Below are 22945 nucleotides of genomic sequence, written 5' to 3' on the forward strand. Positions count from 1 at the left end.
CTCTCCTTTTCCATGTGTTGACTGAATGCAAATTCAGGGGTTATATGTAGAGAGCCAGAGTAAAAAGACCACACATTACCTAGTTGTGCTAATTGAAATTTAGGAGATACCTTCTGGACCCAGTTTTTGGCCATTTGATCATTAATCAAGACCTCTCAGTGATTAATCAGTATGCCTTTAGCCACATAAAGAACTTCTTATGTTAGCATTCCACAAGAGGAGGCTTTCTCACGTAAATTCGGTCAAAGTTAGCTCAACCAGAACAAAACTGCTCTCAAACATATACGCACTTTATCTGGGTATCTCCCTTCCTTACACTATTTGGAAATGACCCTATGAACCTGTACCACCCACTTCTCTGCTTCAGGCATTAGGTTGCACACCTGGACACCCACCTTGCCCCTTCTTTTCTTTCCAGGCTTGAAAAGAATAATCTTTTATTTTGTGAACCTAGATGCCTGTCCTATAAATAGCAAGATCCTCTGAAAACCGGTTTCTGCTTGCCACAGGAAAGAGGTGGGGCACATCAAAGCCCTGCAGCAGCTTGTGCAAAATCAGACAGAAGCACAGGGGGTGGGGGTTAGGACTCTGAGACCGGAACAAGCCTAGTGAGGAATCAGTCTGTGTCTTTTGCTGTAGGAGTATGTTTTAGGGTTATTCAGAATTAAGAAAACATTGGTAACAGTTACGTTAGTTAGTTGCAAGTATTAGTCAATCAATAAATGCCTTAATTTCTAGACATCACAAGATTCCCTTGCTAGACATGTCCTGTCCTTAATCCTTATATGCTTTTGCTTCACATAGGCCTTAGTGTCAGTAAATTGAAAGCTCACTTCTTTGTGATACAGCAGCATATGTGTTATAGTAACATTGATACTATTTATATAAATACATATTTTGATTTCTTATGAATAGATAATGTCTCTATTTTCAGGTCATCCAAGTCTCATCCAGGACCTGTTGTCCATATTAGTGACAATCCAATGGATGAAGGCAAGGTATGTTAATGCTAAATAAAGTTAAATAGAAAAATCAGCTAAAACAACTGTTTATTGTTCTAGGTGAGCAGCTGTGTTGGTCTGAAGCAGCAGAACAACGTTTGAAATCAGTGGCAACTTTAAGACCAACAAAGTTTATTCAAGATATAACCTTTTGTGTGCAAACACACTTTTTTGGATACAGGGAAACAGAATTTTCCAACCAGTACATATAGAAATTGGTGGCCGGAGGGGTGGGGTGTGTGTTTTGGTTCAGTTCAGGAGGCGCAGAGAAGGAAATAAATGTGTCAAAATTAGAGATTGTTTTATCTTTGAACCCAAGCAAATGGAAACCATATAAACTAAGCTTATTATTCCTGTTTGACTCTGTATCTTTTAAACATTTTCATTAGCTTGTTGTTCAGTCGCACAGTCAAGTCTGACTCTTTGTGACCCCATGAACCAAGTCATGCCAGGCCCTCCGGTCTTCAACCATCCTCTAGAGTCCACTCAAATTCATGTTAAGCTACATCAGTAACTCTGTCCAGAAATCTCATCTTTTGCTGTCCCTTGCTTCTTTCGCTTTCTTTCTTTCCCAGCATCTGGGTCTTCTCCAGGGAGTGCTCCCTTCTCATTTGGTGGCCAAAGTATTTCAGCTTCAGCTTCAGCATCTGACCTTCCAGAGAACAGTCTGGGTTCATTTCCCTTAGGACTGACTGATTTGATCTTCTTGCAGTCCAAGGGACTCTCAAGATTCTTCTGCAACACCACAGCTCGAAAGCATCTATTCTCCTGTGTCTGGCCTTCTTTATGGTCCAGCACTCACAGCCATACCTTACTACTGGGAATGCCATTGCTTTGACTATACGGACTTTTGTTGGTAGGGTGATATCTCTACTTTTTATTATATTGCCTAGGTTCACCATAGCTGTCCTCCTAAGGAGCAAATGTCTTTTAATTTCATGACTACAGTCACCATCTTGGATCCCAGGAATGTGAAGTCTGTCATTACTTCCATGTCTTCCTCTTCTATTTGCCAAGAGTGATGGGTTCAGATGCCATGGTCTTAGTTTTTTTGATGTTGAGTTTCAAGCCTACTTTTGTGCTCTCCTCTTTCACCCTCAACAAGAGATTCTTTAGATCCTCTTCACTTTCTGCAATTAGAGTGGTGTCATCTGCATATCTGAGGTTGTTGATGTTTTTCCCGGCCATCTTACTTTCGGTTTGTGATTCATCCAGGTCGGCATTCCGCATGATGTACTTTGCATATAAATTAAATAAGCAGGGTGATAATATACATTCTTGTCGAACCCCTTCTCCTATTCTAAACCAATCAGTAGTTCCATATCCTGTTCTGACAATCACTTCTTGACCCTTATACAGTTTTCTCAGGAGACGTGTGAAGTGATCTGGTACTCCTGTCTCTTTAAGGACTTGCCACAGTTTATTGCAATCCACACCATCTTTAAGGATTTGCCACACAGTTTGTTGCAATCCACACGCTTTAGCATAGTCCATGAAGCATAAGTAGACATTTTTCTGGTACTCCTGTGCTTTCTCTATAATCCAGCGAATGTTGGCAATTTGATCTCTAGTTCCTTTACCTCTTCGAAACCCAGCTTGAATTTCTGGTAGTTCCCGATCCACATACTGCTGAAGCCTAGCTTGAAGGATCTTTAACATGACCTTGCTGGTGTGTGAAATGAGTGCAATGGTGCAATAGTTTGAACATTCCTTGGCATTACCCTTCTTAGGGATTAGAATATAAACTGACCTTTTCCAATCCTGTGGCCACTGTTGTGTTTTCAAAATTTGCTGACATAATGAGTGCATCACTTTAACAGCATCATCTTTTAGGACTTTGAATAGCTCAACTGGGATACCGTCATCTCCACTTGCTTTGTTGTTAGTAATGCCTTCTAAGGTCTATTTGATGTCGCGCTTCAGGATGTCTGGCTCGAGGTCAGCGATTTCACCATTGTGATTGTCAAGGACATTGAGATCCTTCTTGTATGATTTTTCTTTGTATTCTTGCCACCTCTTCCTAATGTTTTCTGCTTCCGTTAGTCCCTACTGTTTTTGTCCTTTATCATGGCCATCTTTGCACAAAATGTTCCCTTGATTTCTCCAATTTTCTTGAAGAGATCTCTTGTCCTTCCCATTCTATTATTTTCCTCCATTGTTTTGCATTGTTCCTTCAGGAAGACCTCCTTATCTCTCCTTGCTGTTCTCTGGAAATCTGCATTTAGTTGGGTGAATCTTTCCTTTTCCGTTTGCCTTTTGCTTTCGTTCTTTCCTCAGCTATTTGTAAAGCCTCATCAGCTACTTTGCTTTCTTGCTTTTCTTTTTCTTTGGGATGGTGCTGTACAGTGTCTCCTGTACAGTGTCTCCTGTACAGTGTCCTTAGTTCTTCAGGCACTGTGTCTATCAACTCTAGTTCCTTAAACCTATTCTTCACCTCCAGTGTGTATTCATAAGGGGTGCAATCAAGGTCAAACCTAAATGGCCTAATTGTTTCCCCAGTTTTCTTCCATTTAAGCCTGAATTTTGCAATGAGTAGCTCATGATCTGAGCCACAGTTAGCTCCAGGTCTTGTTTTTGCTGGCTGGAAGGAGCTTCTCCATCTTTGACTGCAGAATATATAATCAATCTGATTTCTTTATTGCCCATCAGTCCATGTGTAGAGTTGCGTTTTAGGTTTTTGGAAGACGGTGTTTGCTGTGACCAGCTTGTTCTCTTGACAAAACTCTTTTAGCCTTTGCCCGGCTTCATTTTGTTCTCCAAGGCCAAACTTGTCCATTGTTCCAGTTATCTTTTGACTTCCTACTTTGGCATTAGAATCATAGAATCATAGAGTTGGAAGGGACTTCCAGGGTCATCTTGTCCAACTCCCTTTACAATGCAGGAAACTCACAAATATCTCCCCCTAAATTCACAGGATCCTCATTGCTATCAGATGACCATCTAGCCTCTGTTTAAAAATCTCCAAGGAAGGAGAGCCCACCACCTTCTGAGGAAGCCTGTTCCACTGAGGAACTGCTCTAACGGTCAGGAAGTTCTTCCTAATGTTGAGCCAGAAACTTTTTTGATTTCATTTCAACCCATTGGTTCTGGCACTGCATTCTGGCACTACATTGGCACTGCATTCCAGTCCCCTATGATGAGGAGGACATCTTTTTTGGTGTTAGTTCTAGAAGGTGGTGTAGATCTTCATAGAACTGGTCCACTTCAGCCTCTTCTGCGTCAGTGGTTGGGGCATAGACTTGGATTACTGTGATATTGAATGGTTTGCCTTGGATAGGGACAGAGATCGTTCAGTCATTTTTGAGATTATATTCCATTACTGCCTTCGTCACTCTCTTGTTAACTATAACGGCCACACCATATCTTCTATGAAACTCTTGCCCACAGTAATAGATGTAGCAATCCCCAGAGTTAGATTCACCCCTTCCTGACCGCTTCACTCTTTCTGTGGTTACTTCTACTTGCCCTTCGCTCTTCCCTGGTAGCATACTGGGCACCTTCCGACCTGAGGGGTCCATCTTCCAGTGCCCCTATTATGCTGTATGATTTTTTACTGTTCACTCTCCACCTATATGTATAGATTGGTAATTTCCCTTTTTATTTCTGTCTCTATCTTGACTCTAATTGTTCCTTCGTGGCGACTAAACACTGCCCCCCCTTTCCATATGTATTGGTTAAGGAAATTCTGTTTGGTCTTAAAGATGCCACTGAATTCAAACTTTGTTCAACTGTTTACAGTGTCATCAGTTCTTGGAATTAAAATATTGCAATTAAAACTTTTAGGTACTAGCTTATAAAAAGGAAATTAATTTGGTAATACCTGTGGAAAATATATATTTAGAAATTTAAAAACTATAGAAAGCAACACTCCAAAACTACAAATATATTATATGTGTGTGTGCGCATGCATGCACATAGAAATATTAATTCATTAGATTTTTTTTGTTATTCCACCCTTCCCACAAACAGACTGAGGGTGGTTTCCATCACATGTTAACAGTTGAAATCACAACATTTAAAATTCTTAGATTAAAATAACTAAGAGAACATGTGAATTGCATTTGTAAAGCTAGGGGGAAAGCAATTTGGGTGACTGTGCACAGAAAAAATATCTGGCAGAGAAAAAGTTAAGTATTCCCCCACCCAGTTTCTGCTTTACTGTAAAATCATCTTCCTGGAGTTGTATTCCTCTTTTAAAAAAACAGTCACAGCTGACTTATGGTGAACCTGTAGGATTTTAAAGGCAATAAGTGGTTTGCCATTGCCTTCCTATGTATAGGAATCCTGGAATTCCTGGATGGTCTCCCATCCAAGTACTAACTACCACAAACCCTGCTTAGCTTCTGCAATCTGACAAGATTGGTTTAGCTCGAATCATCCAGGTCAGGGCTCCAAATAACTGCATGGCTATTTCTTCTGTATAGACATTTTTTTTTTATTCTTAAATAGCAGCTTGTCATGCCACATGAGAAATTTATTTGAAACTGTAGAGACCTTCCAAAACAGTTTGTGAAATAGCATAGTCATCTGTCTGATGTTCAAAAGAATAAAAAGAAAGCTTGAAGTAGCATTTTATATTCTTGTTATAATATTTTACATTTATAGTTTGTAAGAAGTGTAGGTATTTCTAAATATTTTGTGCTATTTGGTATATCACAATTGAGAATATTTAGGAGTTGCTTTTGTAAGGTTCCTAGTACAGTCTGTTCTAGAATATAATCTCTTTAGATGCAAGAGGGCTTTATAAAAAACTGTAACAGCCCAAGGAACAAGATTGTAGGCTATGTGTCAATGACTATTATAGATATCTTGCTTTTTCTCTGTTACTTTATGCCTTGCAATACACTCTATATATTGTTTATGATATGCCTTGCCTTAATTCATTTGCTTTGTTCCCTGATTCTGTGAACCCTAGTCTTATTGCAGTGTCTATTGGTTGTCTTATGCTGTCAGATTGCAATGCTTTATCATGTAATATGCCTTGAGTCTCAGCAAAGAAAGCCGACTATAAATAAATAAAATACAAATAAACTTCCTTGCATAAGTAAAACCAGTCTAGATTCCTCCCCCACGTATTGTTTTCTGCACACAGAGTATTTGTTATGTGCAATAGAATCCATATATACAATAGTGAACCAGTGCACAGTGTACAGTTTCTAGGATGCATTGTAACAAGTGCTTTTTATGCACATCTGATTTGGCTGTTTAATCTTCTTCACTCTTGTTAGCAGCATGTGAGTAATTTAGCGCTACAAACTAAATTTTAACCCAATTGTGAGATGAAGCACTGCAGATGATGCTTAATGCTCTAAGTAGGAAAGTCAACAAACCAGGATGAGGAAGAGGATAGTGGAGTGCCAGATGTGCATAGATCAACTATGCATATAAGTTCCTACCATATTTTGATCTCTTCAGAGTGATAAATTAAATTATGCAAGTAAATTTTATTAAAAAAATCCAGTTTCACACATGGAATCTACTTTATGTATAGCTTATAAGCAAATCTTAAGCGGCAGCAGCACACTTTGTATTGGCTTTTAGTGCTGATACTTTGCGTGCTTATATACACATCACTTTTGTGATAGTGAATTTTTCACGAGAAAATTCTGTGTGTGGTTAAAGTAAACTCTGTCTGAATTAGAATTTACTGATCTTCTTCGTGGTCTCTGTGCATCACACTGATGGGAGAGGCGCCGGCGCCGATCACGATCGGTAACTTCAAAGCCGCGGATTTCCGCGCCCTCGTCCCGGTGCGCATGCGCAAGTACCCCCTCCCCTGTGCATGCCCAACGGGACAGGAGCGGACATCCCGCCAGTTCTCTTCTGACCGCCGTTGAGATCAGTTGATCTTTCCTATGGTCGGTGGATTACTGCTTCTAGCCTTGCTGGTTATTCCAGTGCGGATATTCGAGTGTTAGATTGCTTTCTTTCATCTTCCGTGAGTGGGGTGGAATGTTACTTTTGTTATTTTTCCCTAACTCTAGTACCCTTTCCCTTCCCTTTCCTCTTTCCCCCCCTCACCCCCACGCCTTTCGCGTATGGAAAAGCGTTGGGGCTTCTTTAAGCGGTGCAGACGGTGTGGCAGTAAGATCGCTCCTCCGGACGGCCACACCCTTTGTTTGCTGTGTCTGGGAGAAACACACAAACCAGATTCTTGCACCCATTGCGCGAGATTTTCCAGACAAACCCGGAAAAACCGAGCGGCTCGTCTCGCTGCAGCCTTGGTCGAACAGGCGCTGTCTCCGCGGAACATGGCGTCATCAGAAAGCGCGCCAAAATCCTCGGCGTCGGGGGTCGATACCGACAAAGCTTCCCTCGATACCGATCGCCCCCTTAAAAGAGTGGGCTCGGCTTCGTTGTCGGAGACCAGCAAAGAGGTCCAAGGAGGTTAAAGGAGCTTCTGCGGGGTCGAAGAAAAAGTCCAACAAGCAGAAGCACAAAAAGGTCACTGCGAGTTCATCTCCGGCGTCACCGCTCGGCTCGGCAACCTCGGTCCTGCCACCTCTCAAGCTGTTGGCCTCCCCGCGCCATCGACCGAACCTACCAGTGCTCGAATCGATGCCGACGCAAATAGCTATCTCGTCCGACTCCGACAGAGATCTGGAATCGGCACAGCGCTTGGTAAGGGACGACAGCCCTTCGGACCTCACTCAAGAGGAGAAGGATAGCTCTCGGGATCGATTGGAGAGGGCCCATCGAGAGCGATCCCGCCGCTCACAGAGAGTCTCCCTGCTTACACTAAGACGGGTACCACAGCTGGACCAGCCTAAGACCCTGAGGGACCGATCCTGGAGCCCTCGGTACCGACGGGATCGTCGGTCATCAAAGGAGAGATCCCCGGAGGACCGATCTCCTAGAAGGCACCAAGAGTCTTCCCCACGACAGAGAACACTGCCATCGCTGTCATGGGACCAGAGACAATGGCAGTATCTCTACGGGTCCTGCCCAATGCCGTCCATGTTCCCCTGGTTCCCTCCTCGCCAGTCCAAATGGGACCAGCGTTCGGAGGCATCATACCACTCTAGGACATTATACCGTCCCCCAAAACGCAAACCATCGGCATCGATGTCGAGGCCTCCAGTTGAGGAATCAGCCAAGAGAAAGAAGTCTCCTCCCACTGAAGAGATTGTCACACCGGAACCGATTCAGGATCGACCCACTCAATCGGACCATTCAGAGTCCCCGGAACGCTCACCGAGATCCTCGGAAGGCTCGATGCAGGAGGAGCAGCTGTCCTCAGAGGAACAATCTCCACCTAACAAAGTCGGGGAAGATCAGCCTATCTCCCCTTCGGAGGATTTGAAATCCTACGGAGAGCTGATAAAAAGGATGGCGCAATCCTTATCCTTGTCAACAATCCAGCCGGTGCCTGTCATTACTGATAGTGTATTCGACATCGTTCAAATGGATACATCGACGGCCGTAGCGCTTCCATTGACCACGGTGATGTTACACACCGCGAAAGCCTCATGGGACAAGCCTGCCTCCACTCCTATTACATCACGCAGGCTTGATCATATGTACCGCATTCAGGAGTCCTCAGCGGACTTTCTCTTCAATCACCCTAGGCCAAATTCAGTGGTGGTGGCATCATCCTCCAAGGCTAGGAAAACTCATGCCACCCCTCCAGACAAGGAGGGCAAGAAGCTGGATGGTCTGGGGCGAAGAATCTACACGGCAGGAGCTCTGGGCCTGAAAGTGGCTAACTACGCTGCGTGCATGGGGCGCTATCAATACGCCTTATGGGACCGTGTATCCACGCTACTTCCGGGGCTTCCAGAACAATCCAAGAATGCCCTAAGGAAAATCCAGAGCGAAGGCATGGCATTAGCCAAATAGCAACTAAACTCCGCTAAGCATGCGGGAGACATAGGTGCCAAAACCCTTACGATGGCTGTGACTCTTCGGAGGCACTCGTGGCTGAGATCCACAGCTCTACAGATGGACACCCAGGCATACGTCGAAGACTTACCTTTCGACGGTAAAGGGCTATTCAGTGCCACCGCTGACACGGTGCTCCAAGACATGGATAAAAGCATCCACACCTCCAGGAACCTGGGGGTCCCAGCAGCAATCCAAGCGCCCATGGTCGAAAACGTGGAGCAAGAAACCCTTCCAGAAGCAATCAGGGGAGCAACAATGGAGGCCCAAGACCATGGCCCCCTTTACCAAGCCCCAGTATGGCACAAAGGCTAAATACTCGCCGACCTCCTCTCAGTCCTCCAGGCAGAAGGGGAACAGGCCAGCCAAACAGGGCCTTTGACTGCCCCCCCCCTTACTACACCCCCACCAATTCTTCGGACCGTACCCGCCTGTGGCCCTTTTTCCGAGCATGGTCATCTATAACAACAGACCACTGGGTGCTATCGATAGTCCGCCTGGGCTATCTAATCGAATTTCAACAGGAACCACGGGTTCCAACATTCGTCTACACCAACCCGTCTCCCACCCTCCAAGAGGAGGTAAGGACTTTGCTCGAGAAGAAGGCCATAGAACCGGTTCCGCCAGACCAAGTGCAGCTGGGGTTCTACTCCCGCTATTTTACTGTCCCCAAGCAAGATGGGGGCCTGCGGCCCATAATAGACCTTCGGGGACTCAACGACTTTATACCACACCAAAAGTTCCGTATGACGTCGCTATCCAACATACTCCCGCTGCTGAACCCTGGAGATTGGATGGCCACGTTAGACCTTCAGGATGCTTATTTTCACATAAGCATCCATCCGGCTCACAGAAAATTTCTAAGGTTCGCCATCGGGACTTCGCATTTCCAATACCGTGCACTCCCCTTCGGCTTGTCGACAGCCCCAAGGGTGTTCACAAAGACAATGGTAGTAGTGGCAGCCCACCTCAGATTGCAGGGCATAGCAATACATCCGTACATCGACGACTGGCTGCTGGTGGCCAGGTCCAAAGACGAACTCCTACAGCATATCTCCTCCACCCTGCACCTCCTCCAGCAGTTGGGGTTGCGGGTGAATATGAAGAAGTCCTGCCTTCATCCGTCCCGAAGGATCCAATTCATCAGGGTGGTTCTGGACACGCGACAGTGCAGAGCATTCTTGCCAGAAAAACGGGCAAAGGACATTATGAACTTGGTATGCACGTTCCAATCCAGCCAAACCGTAACCGCTCTCCAGATATTGCGGCTACTGGGACTGATGGCAGCCACTATTGCGGTGCTGACGTTCGCCAGGCTACACATGAGGGGTCTCCAGTTGTGGTTCTTGAGACGTTTCCGTTGTGGGATAGATTCTCCCCGACGCAGGTTCTCCATCCCACAGGAGATTCTGGAGTCACTGACGTGGTGGCGCCGCAAGCACAATCTGCTAGAGGGGGCGCCATTCCACAAGCCACGAGCGACAATGACTTTGACTACAGACGCATCCCTATGGGGATGGGGTGCACACGTCAACGGTCTTTGCGTGGGCAACAAATGGTCCAGGGACCACCTACAGTATCATATCAACTTTCTAGAACTTCTAGCGATTCATCATGCCATCCTTTCCTTCCGGCCACTGCTGGCAAACCGAACAGTAGCGATACTGACGGACAACACCACAGTGCTGGCCTATATCAACAGGCAGGGCGGCACGGTGTCTCGCAAGTTGTGTTTCCTAGCATTGCAGGTGTGGCAGATCTGCATGGAGATGAACACTTACCTCATCGCAGCTCATCTCCCGGGCGAGCAAAATGTATGCGCGGACTTTCTCAGCAGGGGAGGAGCGTCCCTGCACGAATGGGAACTGAACTGCATTTCCTCCAGCCGGTCTTCCAGGAGTGGGGAACTCCGGACATAGATGTCTTCGCCACCTGCGGCAACAGAAAGTGCAAGAGCTTTTGTTGCCGGGGAGGGAGAGATCCCTTGTCGTTGGGGGATGGCCTCCTGCTTCGTTGGGATCGGCTTCACCTCTATCTGTTCCCCCCAATCCTGCTCATCACACGGGTGGTGCAGAAACTGTACACAGAGCACCCGCAGGGCATTCTGGTCACCCCCTGGTGGCCCAGGCAACATTGGTTCGCCCCTGTGCTGCAGCTGTCCAAGGGCAAGTTTCACCACTTTCCCGGGGCTCCGGATCTACTTTCCTCCCAGCAGGGCAGGATAGTCCACCATGACGTCCCGCACCTAAAACTAAAAGACGGCGTGGAAGCTCGGTTGACCGAGCTGTCAGAGAGGGTGCAGCATGTCATCCTTAACTGCAGGAAGGAGTCCACAAGAAAATCTTACGCCTACAAATGGGCTCAATTCGTGACATTTGCCTCAGGAAAGGACAGAGACCCAAGGAAGGCAGGCCTTCCTAGCATCCTCGACTTCTTGCTCTCCCTACTAGACAAGGGACTGGCAGTCTCCTCCATTAAGGTGTACCTGGTGGCCATTTCAGCCAATCACGAACAGGTCGATGGCCGGTCGGTGTTTACTCACCCTACCACCAAGAGCCTCCTAAAAGGGTTGGTGCGGCTGTACCCTTCTGTTCGGGTTCCTTCGCCTTCCTGGGACCTACCGGGGGTCTTGGAGGCTCTCATGGGGAAACCCTTTGAACCTATGGCCACGTGCTCCCTGCAGCTACTCTCGCGGAAAGCGGCATTCCTGGTGGCCATCACCTCAGCACGTCGGGTGGGAGAACTGGCAGCTTTGCGATGCGACCACCCCTACCTACAGATCAGCCCGGAAGGGGTGCGCTTGCGACCAGATGTGACCTTCCTGCCGAAGGTAGTGTCTGCCTTCCACCTGAACAAAGAAATCTATCTGCCAGTCTATTTTCCGAACCCAGCTACGGATCCGGAAAGACGCTTGCACGCCCTTGACGTGAAGCGTGCACTCTCCTTCTATCTGCACAGGGTTAAACCTGTGCGCAAGGACTCCAGGCTCTTCGTCTCGTATGCCACGGCTTCTTTGGGGCGGAGGATCTCCTCGCAGAGACTCTCCAAGTGGTTGACAGAGACAATTAAGCTGTGCTACTTGCTACGGAAGCGGCCTCTGCCAGGGCCTATCAGACCTCACTCCACAAGGGCAATGGCCACCTCAGCTGCATTCATGAAAGGGGTGCCTTTGCGAGACATTTGTAAAGCAGCTACCTGGTCCTCCCCGCATACGTTCATCAAACATGCGCTGGACCTTCAGTGGAGACAGAGTTCGTCGGTGGGCAGTGCAGTTCTGCAGTCGCTCGCACGTTGACGGACCACGCAACCCTCCTCCAGGTATGTGGTGAGCTTGCTATTCTCCCATCAGTGTGATGCACAGAGACCACGAAGAAGATAAACAGGTTTCCTACCTGTAACTGATGATCTTTGCGTGGTCATCTGTGCAGTCACACTACCCGCCCACCTTCCCCACTGCTGCGGGTCCGTCTCCGGGGCTCCTGCAGCGGTCAGAAGGAACTGGCGGGATGTCCGCTCCTGTCCCGTTGGGCATGCGCAGGGGAGGGGGTACTTGCGCATGCGCACCGGGACGAGGGCGCGGAAATCCGCGGCTTTGAAGTTACCGATCGTGATCGGCGCCGGCGCCTCTCCCATCAGTGTGACTGCACAGATGACCACTCGAAGATCATCAGTTACAGGTAGGAAACTTGTTTTTCTGTTTTTGTTTGCTATCTAGGAGTCTATATATATAATTCTGTGTCAGAACATTCAAATAACTGTAACACTTTCATTTGTGTTAGCTGCATAAGCACTGGTGCCTTTAAGGACACTGCGCAAGGGTGCTGGAAGAATCCTGGCATGAAACTGAAGGCTAGTGTGTCATGATTTATAAGATTAGACTTAAGTATAAAATGAACTGATTTTGTGGAGTTTAACTTCCATCCTTCAAAAAGAGAAATTTGGTGGTAGCTTGTATAATTTTTGCAGACTCCATGAGAATTACGAAGAAAGATAAGTTTGTTCTTGTTTTACTTTGACATGTGTTCAGGCTCTGTTAATTCCATCGCTTCAGCATATAAAAACAGAGACCGATTTCGCACTCACCCTATGCCACTCTGATGTTCCTCTTTTCAGCGCAGCGTCCTTCCAATTTCTCACTATCTGCCCCAGGGCTTCAGCCTGCGTCGCCGTTTTTGCGTGGCAAAGAGAAACCACTATAAACCAGTTTCTCTGTGCTGTGCAAAAACAGTGACACAGGCTGAAGCCCCGGGACAGATGTGGGAAATCAGAAGGATGCCACACTGAAAAGAGGAACGACAGAGCGGCGAAATCGGTCCCTATCTCATTTTTTTTTTGTTTGAAATGCCAGAGTAATGTTAGGAATAATATTGTGTTTAAGCAAGTTATTCTCAGCACTTTTGTGCTGAGGCACTAAGCCTAGAATTAGTCCACAATTTTTTCAATTTTGGAAGTGACTTTATTTAGTTTCTAGAAGATTAATATTTTCTGTTGTGATCTTTTTACAGCTATTGATTGGTTTTGAATCGGGAACAGTAGCATTATGGGACCTCAAGTCAAAGAAGGCAGATTACAGATACACACATGATGAGGTAATAGAAATCAGGCAGCTTTGTTGTTTGTGGTGTCATAATTTCATTGACATAATTAGAATGAATGCAGTTTTGTTTCAGAAATACAATCCAACCAAGTTTTTTAAATTATAAAAACATTGTTAACCTGACTTTTGGGCCCTAAGGCCCACTAGAAAAAGGTAAAAGTAATCCCCTGTGCAAGCACCAGTCATTTTCAACTCTGGGGTGACGCTGCATCACAACATTTTCACGGCAGACTTTTTATGGGATGGTTTGCCACTGCCTTCCCCAGTCATCTACACTTTCTCCCCAGCAAGCTGGGTAGTCGTTTTACCAACCTTGGAAGGATGGAAGACTGAGTCATCCTTGAACCGGCTACCTGAACCCAACTTCTGCCGGGATTGAACTCAGGCCTGAGCAGAGCTTGGACTGCAGTACTGCAGCTTTACCACTCTGTGCCACAGGACTCCTTAGGCCCACTAAGGGATGATAATAATAATAATAAAAATCTGTGCATTAGTAACTTGCTCATGTTTGTACAAAATATGAGATTGAGAATACAGTTGTCTTGTGAGAACAGACAGCTTGCTCCGCAGCTCTTCTAGAAGCAGTGGAAAAAGAACGTAAGTATGATTTTGTCCAGTGTCTTCTCCCTTGCATCCATCTATGCCACATAGAATTTTGTCCATAAGGCTTTTCTCAACCTTCAGCAGTTTTTTGTGGCTACAGGGTGCTGAACAGGGATAGGAAAGAAAGTTCTCCTGGTTCATAGGAGCCAAGACTTTGGTGCTTGCTGCAATAAATGGTGAGGAGTTGTGCATTTATGCTGGACATGTGCCATGAACTCATAGCCAGATGTGCTTAACAGACCTTGAACCAGTTCCATTCTTGTTTATGACAGTAAATAATATATATTTGTATTATCTTGCTGAAGACCATTCTTCAGTTACCTTTTTTTCACTCTTAGGGTTGCACATCCCCAATTGGGGGCTGAGGATACCCTAAACTGGAGCCCTTCCCCTTGCTTCAAGGTTACCAGCAAGTGGGAGTGGGGGGAGGAATAGCTGCTAGGTGCTCCATTATAGAGTATAATGGTGAACGGTGAATCAATCTGTTGGTATCTGGGGCTCTGGGGGGCTGTTTTTTGAGGTAGAGGCACCAAATTTTCAGTATACCTGTTGATGCTTCTGCTAAACCCTCCCCCCCAACCCCCCCCCCCAAGTTTCAAAAAGATTGATCCATGGGGCCCAATTCTCTATGAGTCCCAAAAGAAGGTGCCCTCATCCTCCATTACTTCTAATGGAAGGAAAGCATTTAAAAGGAATATGGTTCCTTTAAATGTGATAGCAGCTCACCTGAAACTCGCTTTGGCGTTCCCTCTCCTGGAGCCTCCCTCTCCTCTCCTGGAATCTTCTGGTAAGTTCCCCACCTACTTGTCTGCCTCACATGGCAACCCAGTTTTCTCTGCATTCCTTGAGGTTGCCAACTCATGGCTGAAGAATTCCTGGAGAATTGGGGGTGGTGCTTGGGGCAAGGAGTGTGGAGTATAATGCCTTTCTCCAGTGGAGTATAATGCCTTCCTCCAAAGCAGCTATTTTCTTCAGGGGAACTGATCACTGTAATATGCAGATCACTTGTAATTCTGGGACGTCGCCTCTCCAGACTCTGCCTGGAAAGAGGCTACTCTAGCACCCCTTCAGTAACACCATGGTCTTCTCTTCTTATCCCATGAATTTATTTACACCTGTTTCCTTTCCTTTTGCTCCCTCTGTCTCATATTGCTGGTGTTTCTAGTACCCTCTATCTATAGAAACTTATGTTCTTATCCTCTTTCTGTGTAATTAGAGCCAGCATAGTGTAATAGTTAGTGTTGAACTAGAATCTGGATCACCCAGGTTCAGATTTTGCTCTTCTGTGAAGCTTGCTGAGTGACCTTGGGCAAGTCGCATGCTCTCAGTCTAACCTACCTCACAAGGTTGTTGTGAGGATACTATGGAAGAAGAGAGAAAGTTGTAAGGTGTGGTGGATCCCCAGTGGGGAGGAAAATGGAGATATATGCTTCTGAATCCTCAAAGAATATTGCACATACAATGATTAAGACTTTTTCCCAGTTCCAACTCCTGATGTATTTGGGACACTTTAAATGTTCCCACAAATGTTTGGAAAAGGGTCACACATAATGAATCTTTGGACTTCCCCCACAGTTGTACAAAAAAGAAAAGGTGGAAGTTTCTGGGTGTGATGAGATGGGTGGGTTGCCATGGTAGGATCATGACTTTTAAAAGCTGCTTGATTTTGCATTGCTTCGCATAGATCACATGGCATCCACACTAAGCTGGCATCAAAGCAGCATGGGCCCATGGTTGGCTGTTCCCATTGCTAAAGCGCTGCAATCATAGACTTGTGGCTGGGTTGGATGGGGTTTTTTTCTCCAATTCCTGCTGCATATGCACAGAAGCAGACAAACACACATGTGCTTCTAACTGGTTCTATGGGGGCACTGAAGTACACCTCAGAGTGGGGTTGTGGGGACAAAAAGATGCATCAGAAACAGAGTGAAACAATCACACCATTCATGCGTTTCCACGAGCCACTTTGTGGGAAGGGCGGGATATAAATCCTAAAAGAAATAAATGGTGTGCTGGGGTGATCAGACAGCTGGAAACCTGCCATGGAAGCACTTCACTGGGGAAGCCACCCAAATTTGCCAGTGGCTATTTAATCCATGCGGGAGTTGTTTTAGCGTGAGGTAAGGATGAGTGGGGCACTGTGGCCAGATGTGCATGTGTGATCATGCCCATGTAATCCAGAGAAGAGGGGTGGCTATGGCAGGTGAAACTGCTTGTCTGCCTCAGTTGATTCATAAGCTCAATGTTGTGTCTTTTCTGTGGAAAAACTCCTTCTGCAGCTATGATCGTTAAGAGAATCTGTTTGGGAATCAGGGTTCTCATGTTCAAATTATTGAGGAGGTGGGAAACTGATGTAACTGTATAATAATATATCTTCGTGTTCCCAGCATCATAAATTCTTCAGTGGAAAGATGTGGAAAGATGCAACACATAATACATGTTACAGTTAAAGTGTTGTGATGTGGACCATTGCTAAAGCTGCCCTTAATTCTTCCTGTGTAAAAATAAAAATGCTCGCATTTTTGTGAAGTGTGTTTTAATAACTTTGCCACTTGTAACATGTTCTAATCCAAATGTCATTTATGTCCCTCTTAACTTAGTTGATTTCAGTTGTTATAGTAAGCAAGCTGGGGAGGATTGTTCTTGGAGGGTATGAGGTTGACTGAATTCCAGGGAGCTATAGAATAAAGCACTGCTTTGAACGTCACTCTACCAGCAAGCTGATAGAACTGTGAAGTAGAGGCTTCTCCTTGGTAATTGATAGGATGGCCTCTGTCAGCTGTCAAAAACTGATGTAGGTGCTTAAATTATGTCCAAACTGATTAGGTCTCTTTAAGGCTGTGCCACAGAAGTATATTCTCCTCTATAATTCTGTATACAAAATGCTGTTTTGTGGAATTGTATTTAGTAGTAAATTTGGGTTTATTGCCTAATGACTGAAGTACATTCTCTCGCAGGCCCATAGCCACGGGGTGGGGGCTGTGGGGGCCCAGCCCCTAACTTCTAGGCAGTCCCCTGACTCAGGGCCCCCAACCAGCGGCCTTCACTCTCTGCCACCTCCCTCCCTGAGATCCAAATTGCGCAGGAGAGGTGGCAGGAGTGACCACAGGCGATTTATAGGCCTTGCCAACCAGTTCTTCAGTGGGGCCTTTAAATTGTACAGGGAGGCCAGCAGCCACCCCTTCCCACACAATTTGGATCACAGGGAGAGAGGGGATGACCACAAGGTCGTTAAATTGCACAAGGAGGCATGTGGTTGCTTTTGCCACCTCTCCCGTGCAATTTGGATCACCTGCGAGGGCAGCCCTCAAACCTTGTCACCACTGGGAGGCCAGCTGGCTGCTTCTGCTGGCCCTCTCGTGTGATTTGAATTGCTGGTGGGGGCGACTCTCAAGCCACAGTGGAGACCGCAGTGGGAGGGGGATAGATTTTTTTGGTGAGAGGGTTTTTTAAAAAAACAAATTCAGATGCCCCCTGAATATTTAAAAAGCCCACCACCACCTAAAAAATCCTAGCTATGGCTCTGTTCTCTCCACAGAGGTCTATTTGTTCTCTGTTATAGCTTTGTTTGCTCAACTTGGTACATTGTAGTCAAATTACATAGTTATAAGTCCATATGGGACTGGTTTGGAGGGCTGCTTGTGACCAGCTTGTCAGCTGAATCTGTATCCATTTAATGATAATGAAACCATGGGTTAGCTGTATATCTACTGTTACCTGGACATGGTGAGTGAGAGAGGTATCACTCTCATTGCTTTCTGTATCACATTTTATTTCTGCCCTTTCGTTAAGGGCTTCCTCTCCATTTTACCCTGGATGCTCCTCTTAGTTCAGCTCACATTCTGTTTGCTGAATTTTTAAAAAAATGATGACATTTAATTCCACCTGTACATGACTGTTTGGTGGATTGCTTCACTGTTCTCCTTTCTAATTGCAATGCGGGGCATCATGTTTGGCAGCTGTGGTCACCATTTCCCCTATATTTTCGCTAGAAAACTTTGAATGTAGACCTTAATGTGGTTGGGGGGGGGGGGGGCGTTCCTGTGTGTCAGTGAAGCTGAGAACAACACTGTAATAAGTTTAAACTCTGTCAAGCAGCTATAGTCCTAGCAGAGTTACTCAAGGATGTTACTCAGTTGGTCACAGCTAAGATGCATTGATCCCCTTCAGGAATCAATGGCCACATCAGCAGAAAGGAATGGACAGTTCTTATGGGGACATTTCCTTGACGGAGGAATCCTTGAAGGGTCAGTACTGAGCAATAGCAGTAGTGACACCAATGGAGGATCTGTCATAGACAACGGCAGTGACACTTCAGCTAACCCTGATTAGTACTGTGTAGAGGACAATGATAAACCAATTCTGATCATCTCATACCTTGAAAATCCTATGATGAGACAATACAAAAGATATAGTGCTGGAAGACAGGACACCCATGTTGGATGGCTATCCAATTTGCTACTGGGGAAGAGCAGAGGACAAGTGTTGTAGGTTAGCCATGGCCCAGTGAGAGCAAGAACTCCTCCAAAGAATAATAATAATAATAAATTTTTATTTATATCCCGTCCTCCCCACCGAGGCAGGCTCAGGGCGGCTCACAGGACATGGTACATACCTCTCTCTCTCTCTCTCTCTCTCTCGGCTTGGCTTCGCGAACGAAGATTTAAGAAGGGTGCAATAGTCCACGTTTGCTGCAGGCTCGCTGGTGGCTGACAAGACCAATGTGGGACAGGCAGGTCCGGCCACAGCGGCTGCAGGGAAAAGTCTGATTTAGGGTTGGTCCTGTAGCAGTGCGATTCTTCCTCAATCTCCTTTTGTCCTCATGATTACAATAAAATACAGTTAATACAATAAAATACAGTTAAAAAACAATTAAATTACAGATTCATAAACTAAGCTAAATAAATAAATTAAAACCAGTATAAATTGAAGGTGCTACAGTTCAATACATATATATAAAGATGGCTAGATGTCAGTACCAGGATTCCACCTTAAAAGCAAATTGGAAGAGGGCAGTTTTACAAGCCCTGCAGAACTGATTGAGGTCCCACAGGGCTCGCACCTCCTCTGGCAGCTGATTCCACCATTGGGGAGCCATTATCGAGAAGGCCTGCTCCCTTGTTGTTTTTAGCTTGGCCTCCCTTGGTCCAGGGATTTTTAGAAGATTTAGAGAACTAGATCTCAGTGCTCTCTGGGGAACATATGGAGAGAGGCGGTCCCTAAGGTAGGCAGGTCCTCGGCCATATAGGGCTTTAAAGGTAATAACCAGCACCTTGTAACGAACTTGGTACACAATTGGCAGCCGGTGCAGTTCCCGCAGCCTAGGCCGTACATGTTCCCACCAAGGTAGTCCCACTAACATCCTGGCTGCCGCATTCTGCAGTAGCTGCAGTTTCTGAGTTCGGTACAGGGGCAGCCCCATGTAGAGGGCATTACAGTAGTCCAACCTCGAGGTGACCGTTGCATGGATCACTGTTGCCGGGTCGCTATGTTCCAGGAAGGGGGCCAGCTGCCTCGCCCTCCTAAGATGGAAAAAGGTGGATTTAGCAGTGGCTGCTATCTGGGCCTCCATTGTCAAGGAAGGCTCCAGTAGTACTCCCAAGCTCTTGACCCTGCAAACTGGTATCAGTGACACACTGTCAAAGGCTGGTAGGGAGATCTCCTCTCCCAGCCCGCCGCGACCTACGCAAAGGATCTCTGTCTTCGCCGGATTCAGCTTCAGCCCACTCAGCCTAAGCCAACCTGCCACGGCTTGCAACGCCCGGTCCAGGTTTATAGGGACATCGTCAGTTCGGCCGCCCATCAATAGATACAGCTGGGTGTCATCAGCGTACTGATGGCAACCCAGTCCATGCCTCCGGGCAATCTGGGCAAGGGGGCGCATGAAGATGTTAAACAACATCGGAGAGAGAACTGCCCCCTGAGGCACCCCACAATTAAGTAGGTGTCTCTGGGACAGATCTCCTCCAATTGGCCACCCTTTGTCCCCGACCCTCAAGAAAGGAGGAAAGCCACTGTAAGGCTAGCCCCCGAATTCCTGCGTCGGCGAGGTGGCAGGTCAGCAGCCGATGGTCGACCATATCGAACGCAGCCGATAGGTCTAACAACAGCAATACCGCCGAGCCGCCTTGATCCAGATGTCACCGGAGGTCATCCATGAGGGCCACCAACACTGTCTCCATCCTGTGGCCCGGGCGGAAGCCGGATTGGTATGGATCTAAAGTGGAAGTGTCATCCAGGAAACCCTGTAACTGCAACGCCACAGCCCTCTCTATAATTTTGCCCCAAAAGGGCAAATTTGAGACCGTCCGGTAGTGAGCCAATTCGGCCGGATCTGATTTAACCTTTTTCAGGAGAGGGCGGACCCCTGCCTCTTTCAGGGGTGTTGGAAAAGAGCCCTCCGAAAGAGGTCTATTTATGATGTCCCATATAGGACATCTTAGCTCCTCCTGGTAAGCCTTAATTAGCCAGGAGGGGCATGGGTCCAGATCACAAGTAGTTGGGCGTGCAGTGACAAGGATTCTGTTGACTTCCTCCAAGTTGAGTGGATTGAAACGGTCCAGGATCAAACCAGAAGACACGCATGGGGCCTCGAGTTCACTTACTGTATCCAATATGGCAGGGCAGTCATGGCGGAGCGACTGGACCTTGTCTGCAAAAAATTTCGCAAAAGCCTCACAGCCTAACTCCAATTCCTTAACATTTGGCTTAACATGTAATGCTGGCAGGCTCCATAAGCAATTGAAGTTTATTTCCCAGTATGTGCTGGTTAAGAATCTAGGTTAATTGGGGGGGAACTCAGCTTGTTAAGGTACCCATATTTGATCTCACAACAAACCGAAGACAAAAGTCTTCAGTTAATTCCCATCTCAGTGTGTCATGCGGAGGGAGTACATGAGCAGAACCAGGATTATGCTTGTCGTGAACACACGTATTATCTTAACTGAGCCTATGAAAAGGTCAGAAGTTCACTAGTTCAGATCTGGTATGCATGCATGATTACACATCAGATGCATTTCTGGTTTGTTTCTGGTGGTAGATAGTGAAGATTCTCTTTCATTTGATACCTTTAGTAAATACTTTCCTTGAGGATGAGAGAAGATCACATTCTCTAGATGTGAAAAGAGTTCTCTTCTTCTTACAATAGACCAAAGTGCATCATAAAGGCCCCAATCTTTTCGTCTCTTTCGTCTCAAAACTGGGATATAAAATCTCTTCTTAGAGACTTTCCAAATGGCTCAGTGAGACAATTAAATTATGTTACCTATTGGTTAAGAAGCCACTGCCTGGATCGCTATGTGATCATTCCACTAGGGCATTAGCCCCGTCAGTGGTGTTTCTCAAATGTGCACCACTGCAAGAGATCTGCAAAGCTGCTACTTGGGCATCACCGCGAATCTTTGTGAAGCACTATACCATTGATGTGCATCTGCATTATCGTTCAAGAATGGTCCTTTTGATCTTACAGTCTGCTTGCACCTGAATAACCACTACACCCTCTTCCAGGTAGGCCTCAGCTTGCTATTCTCCCTTGGGTGTGATGCACAGAGACCGTGATGAAGGTTGCTTACCTGTAACTGATGATCTTCAAGTGACCATCTGTGCATTCACACCACCCACCTTCCTTCCCCACTGTTTTTGGTCCTCAGCTATTCTAGGGATCACACAGCTGTCAGAAGTAACTGGCAAGATGTATGTGCCCAACCCTGGTGAGCATGCATTGTGGGGCTTCTGTGCATGCTCATAGGGACTAGTGTGCAAAAATCTCTTTAGCTTTATAGGTACTGATTGGGATCTGCACAGGTTCCCTATTTCCTTGAGTGTAAATGCAGAGAAGACCACTTGAAGATCATCGATTACAGGTAAGCAACCTGTTTTTGCCATGTATGGAGAGAGAAGTGCCAGATATTCAAGCTGGATTCAGAAAAGGAAGAGGCACTAGTGATCATATTGCAAATTTACATTGGTTACTGGAGCATATGAGAGAATGTCAGAAGAAAATCAGTTTGTGTTTCATAGATTACTGTAAAGCTGTTGACTATGTAGATCATGAAAAGCTGTGGTTGGTTTTAAAGAAATGGGTGTGCCACAACATCTTGATTTGAACAACCTGTACTCTCTGGACAAGAGGCTACTGTTAGGACAGAATATGGAAAAACAGAATGGTTTCTATTTGGCAAGGGTGTTAGACTTGGATGTTTTTATCTCCTTGTCTCTTCAATCTATATGCAAAACTGGATTAGATTTAAATGAAGGTGGAGTGAAAGTTGGTGGAAGGCACAATAAGCAATTTGAGATATGCAGATGACAACACATTACTGGCAGAAAATAGTGAAGACTTGAAATAACTACTAATTAAGGTTAAAGCAGAAAGTGCCAAAGCAGGATTACAGTTGAACATCAAGAAGACAAAAGTGATGGCTACTGAGGAATTACACAACTTTAAACATGATGATGAAGAAATTGAAATTGTTCAAGATTTTCTGTTCCTTGTCTCAATCAACAACCAAAAGTGAGACTTCAACCAAGAAATCAGAAGGAGAAATGAGAAGGACAGCGATGAATGTGCTAGAAAAGAGCAACTGGCGATCAAGAGCAACATAATTCATACTATAGTGTTCCCAATTACTAAGTATGGATGTGACAGCTGGACAGTGAAGAAAGCTGGAAGGAAGAAATATTCAAGCTCCAATTCCAAAGTTTCAAAGGGCTTTCCAGCTGCTTCTGCTCCAAGTATGGTTAAAAGGATGACACATGGTGTGGCCATGCCCAAGAACAAGCAAAATCTGAGAAGAATGAACTGAAGAGCCACTACCCGAAAGGAATGTGATCCTACCCAAAAGGAAGAAAGTGATTCATTGAA

At 45.9% G+C, this 22945-nt stretch overlaps 1 protein-coding gene across 4 annotated transcripts in view; it reads left to right on the forward strand.

Moving 5' to 3' along the window:
• STXBP5 (syntaxin binding protein 5) overlaps positions 1 to 22945 on the forward strand; it is a 306923-nt gene that overhangs the window by 131624 nt on the left and 152354 nt on the right. For 3 of the 4 annotated variants that reach the window (XM_060240653.1, XM_060240661.1, XM_060240670.1), the window contains exons 6-7: positions 935 to 998; positions 13388 to 13471. In XM_060240653.1, coding sequence (XP_060096636.1) covers positions 935 to 998; positions 13388 to 13471 — 148 coding nt within the window. Of the gene's footprint in view, positions 1 to 934; positions 999 to 13387; positions 13472 to 22945 lie in introns of those variants that run through there. The other variant, XM_060240679.1, reaches the window with a different exon arrangement.

This window comes from Heteronotia binoei, chromosome 1 (assembly GCF_032191835.1).
Source record: "Heteronotia binoei isolate CCM8104 ecotype False Entrance Well chromosome 1, APGP_CSIRO_Hbin_v1, whole genome shotgun sequence".
NCBI classification, from domain to species: domain Eukaryota; kingdom Metazoa; phylum Chordata; class Lepidosauria; order Squamata; family Gekkonidae; genus Heteronotia; species Heteronotia binoei.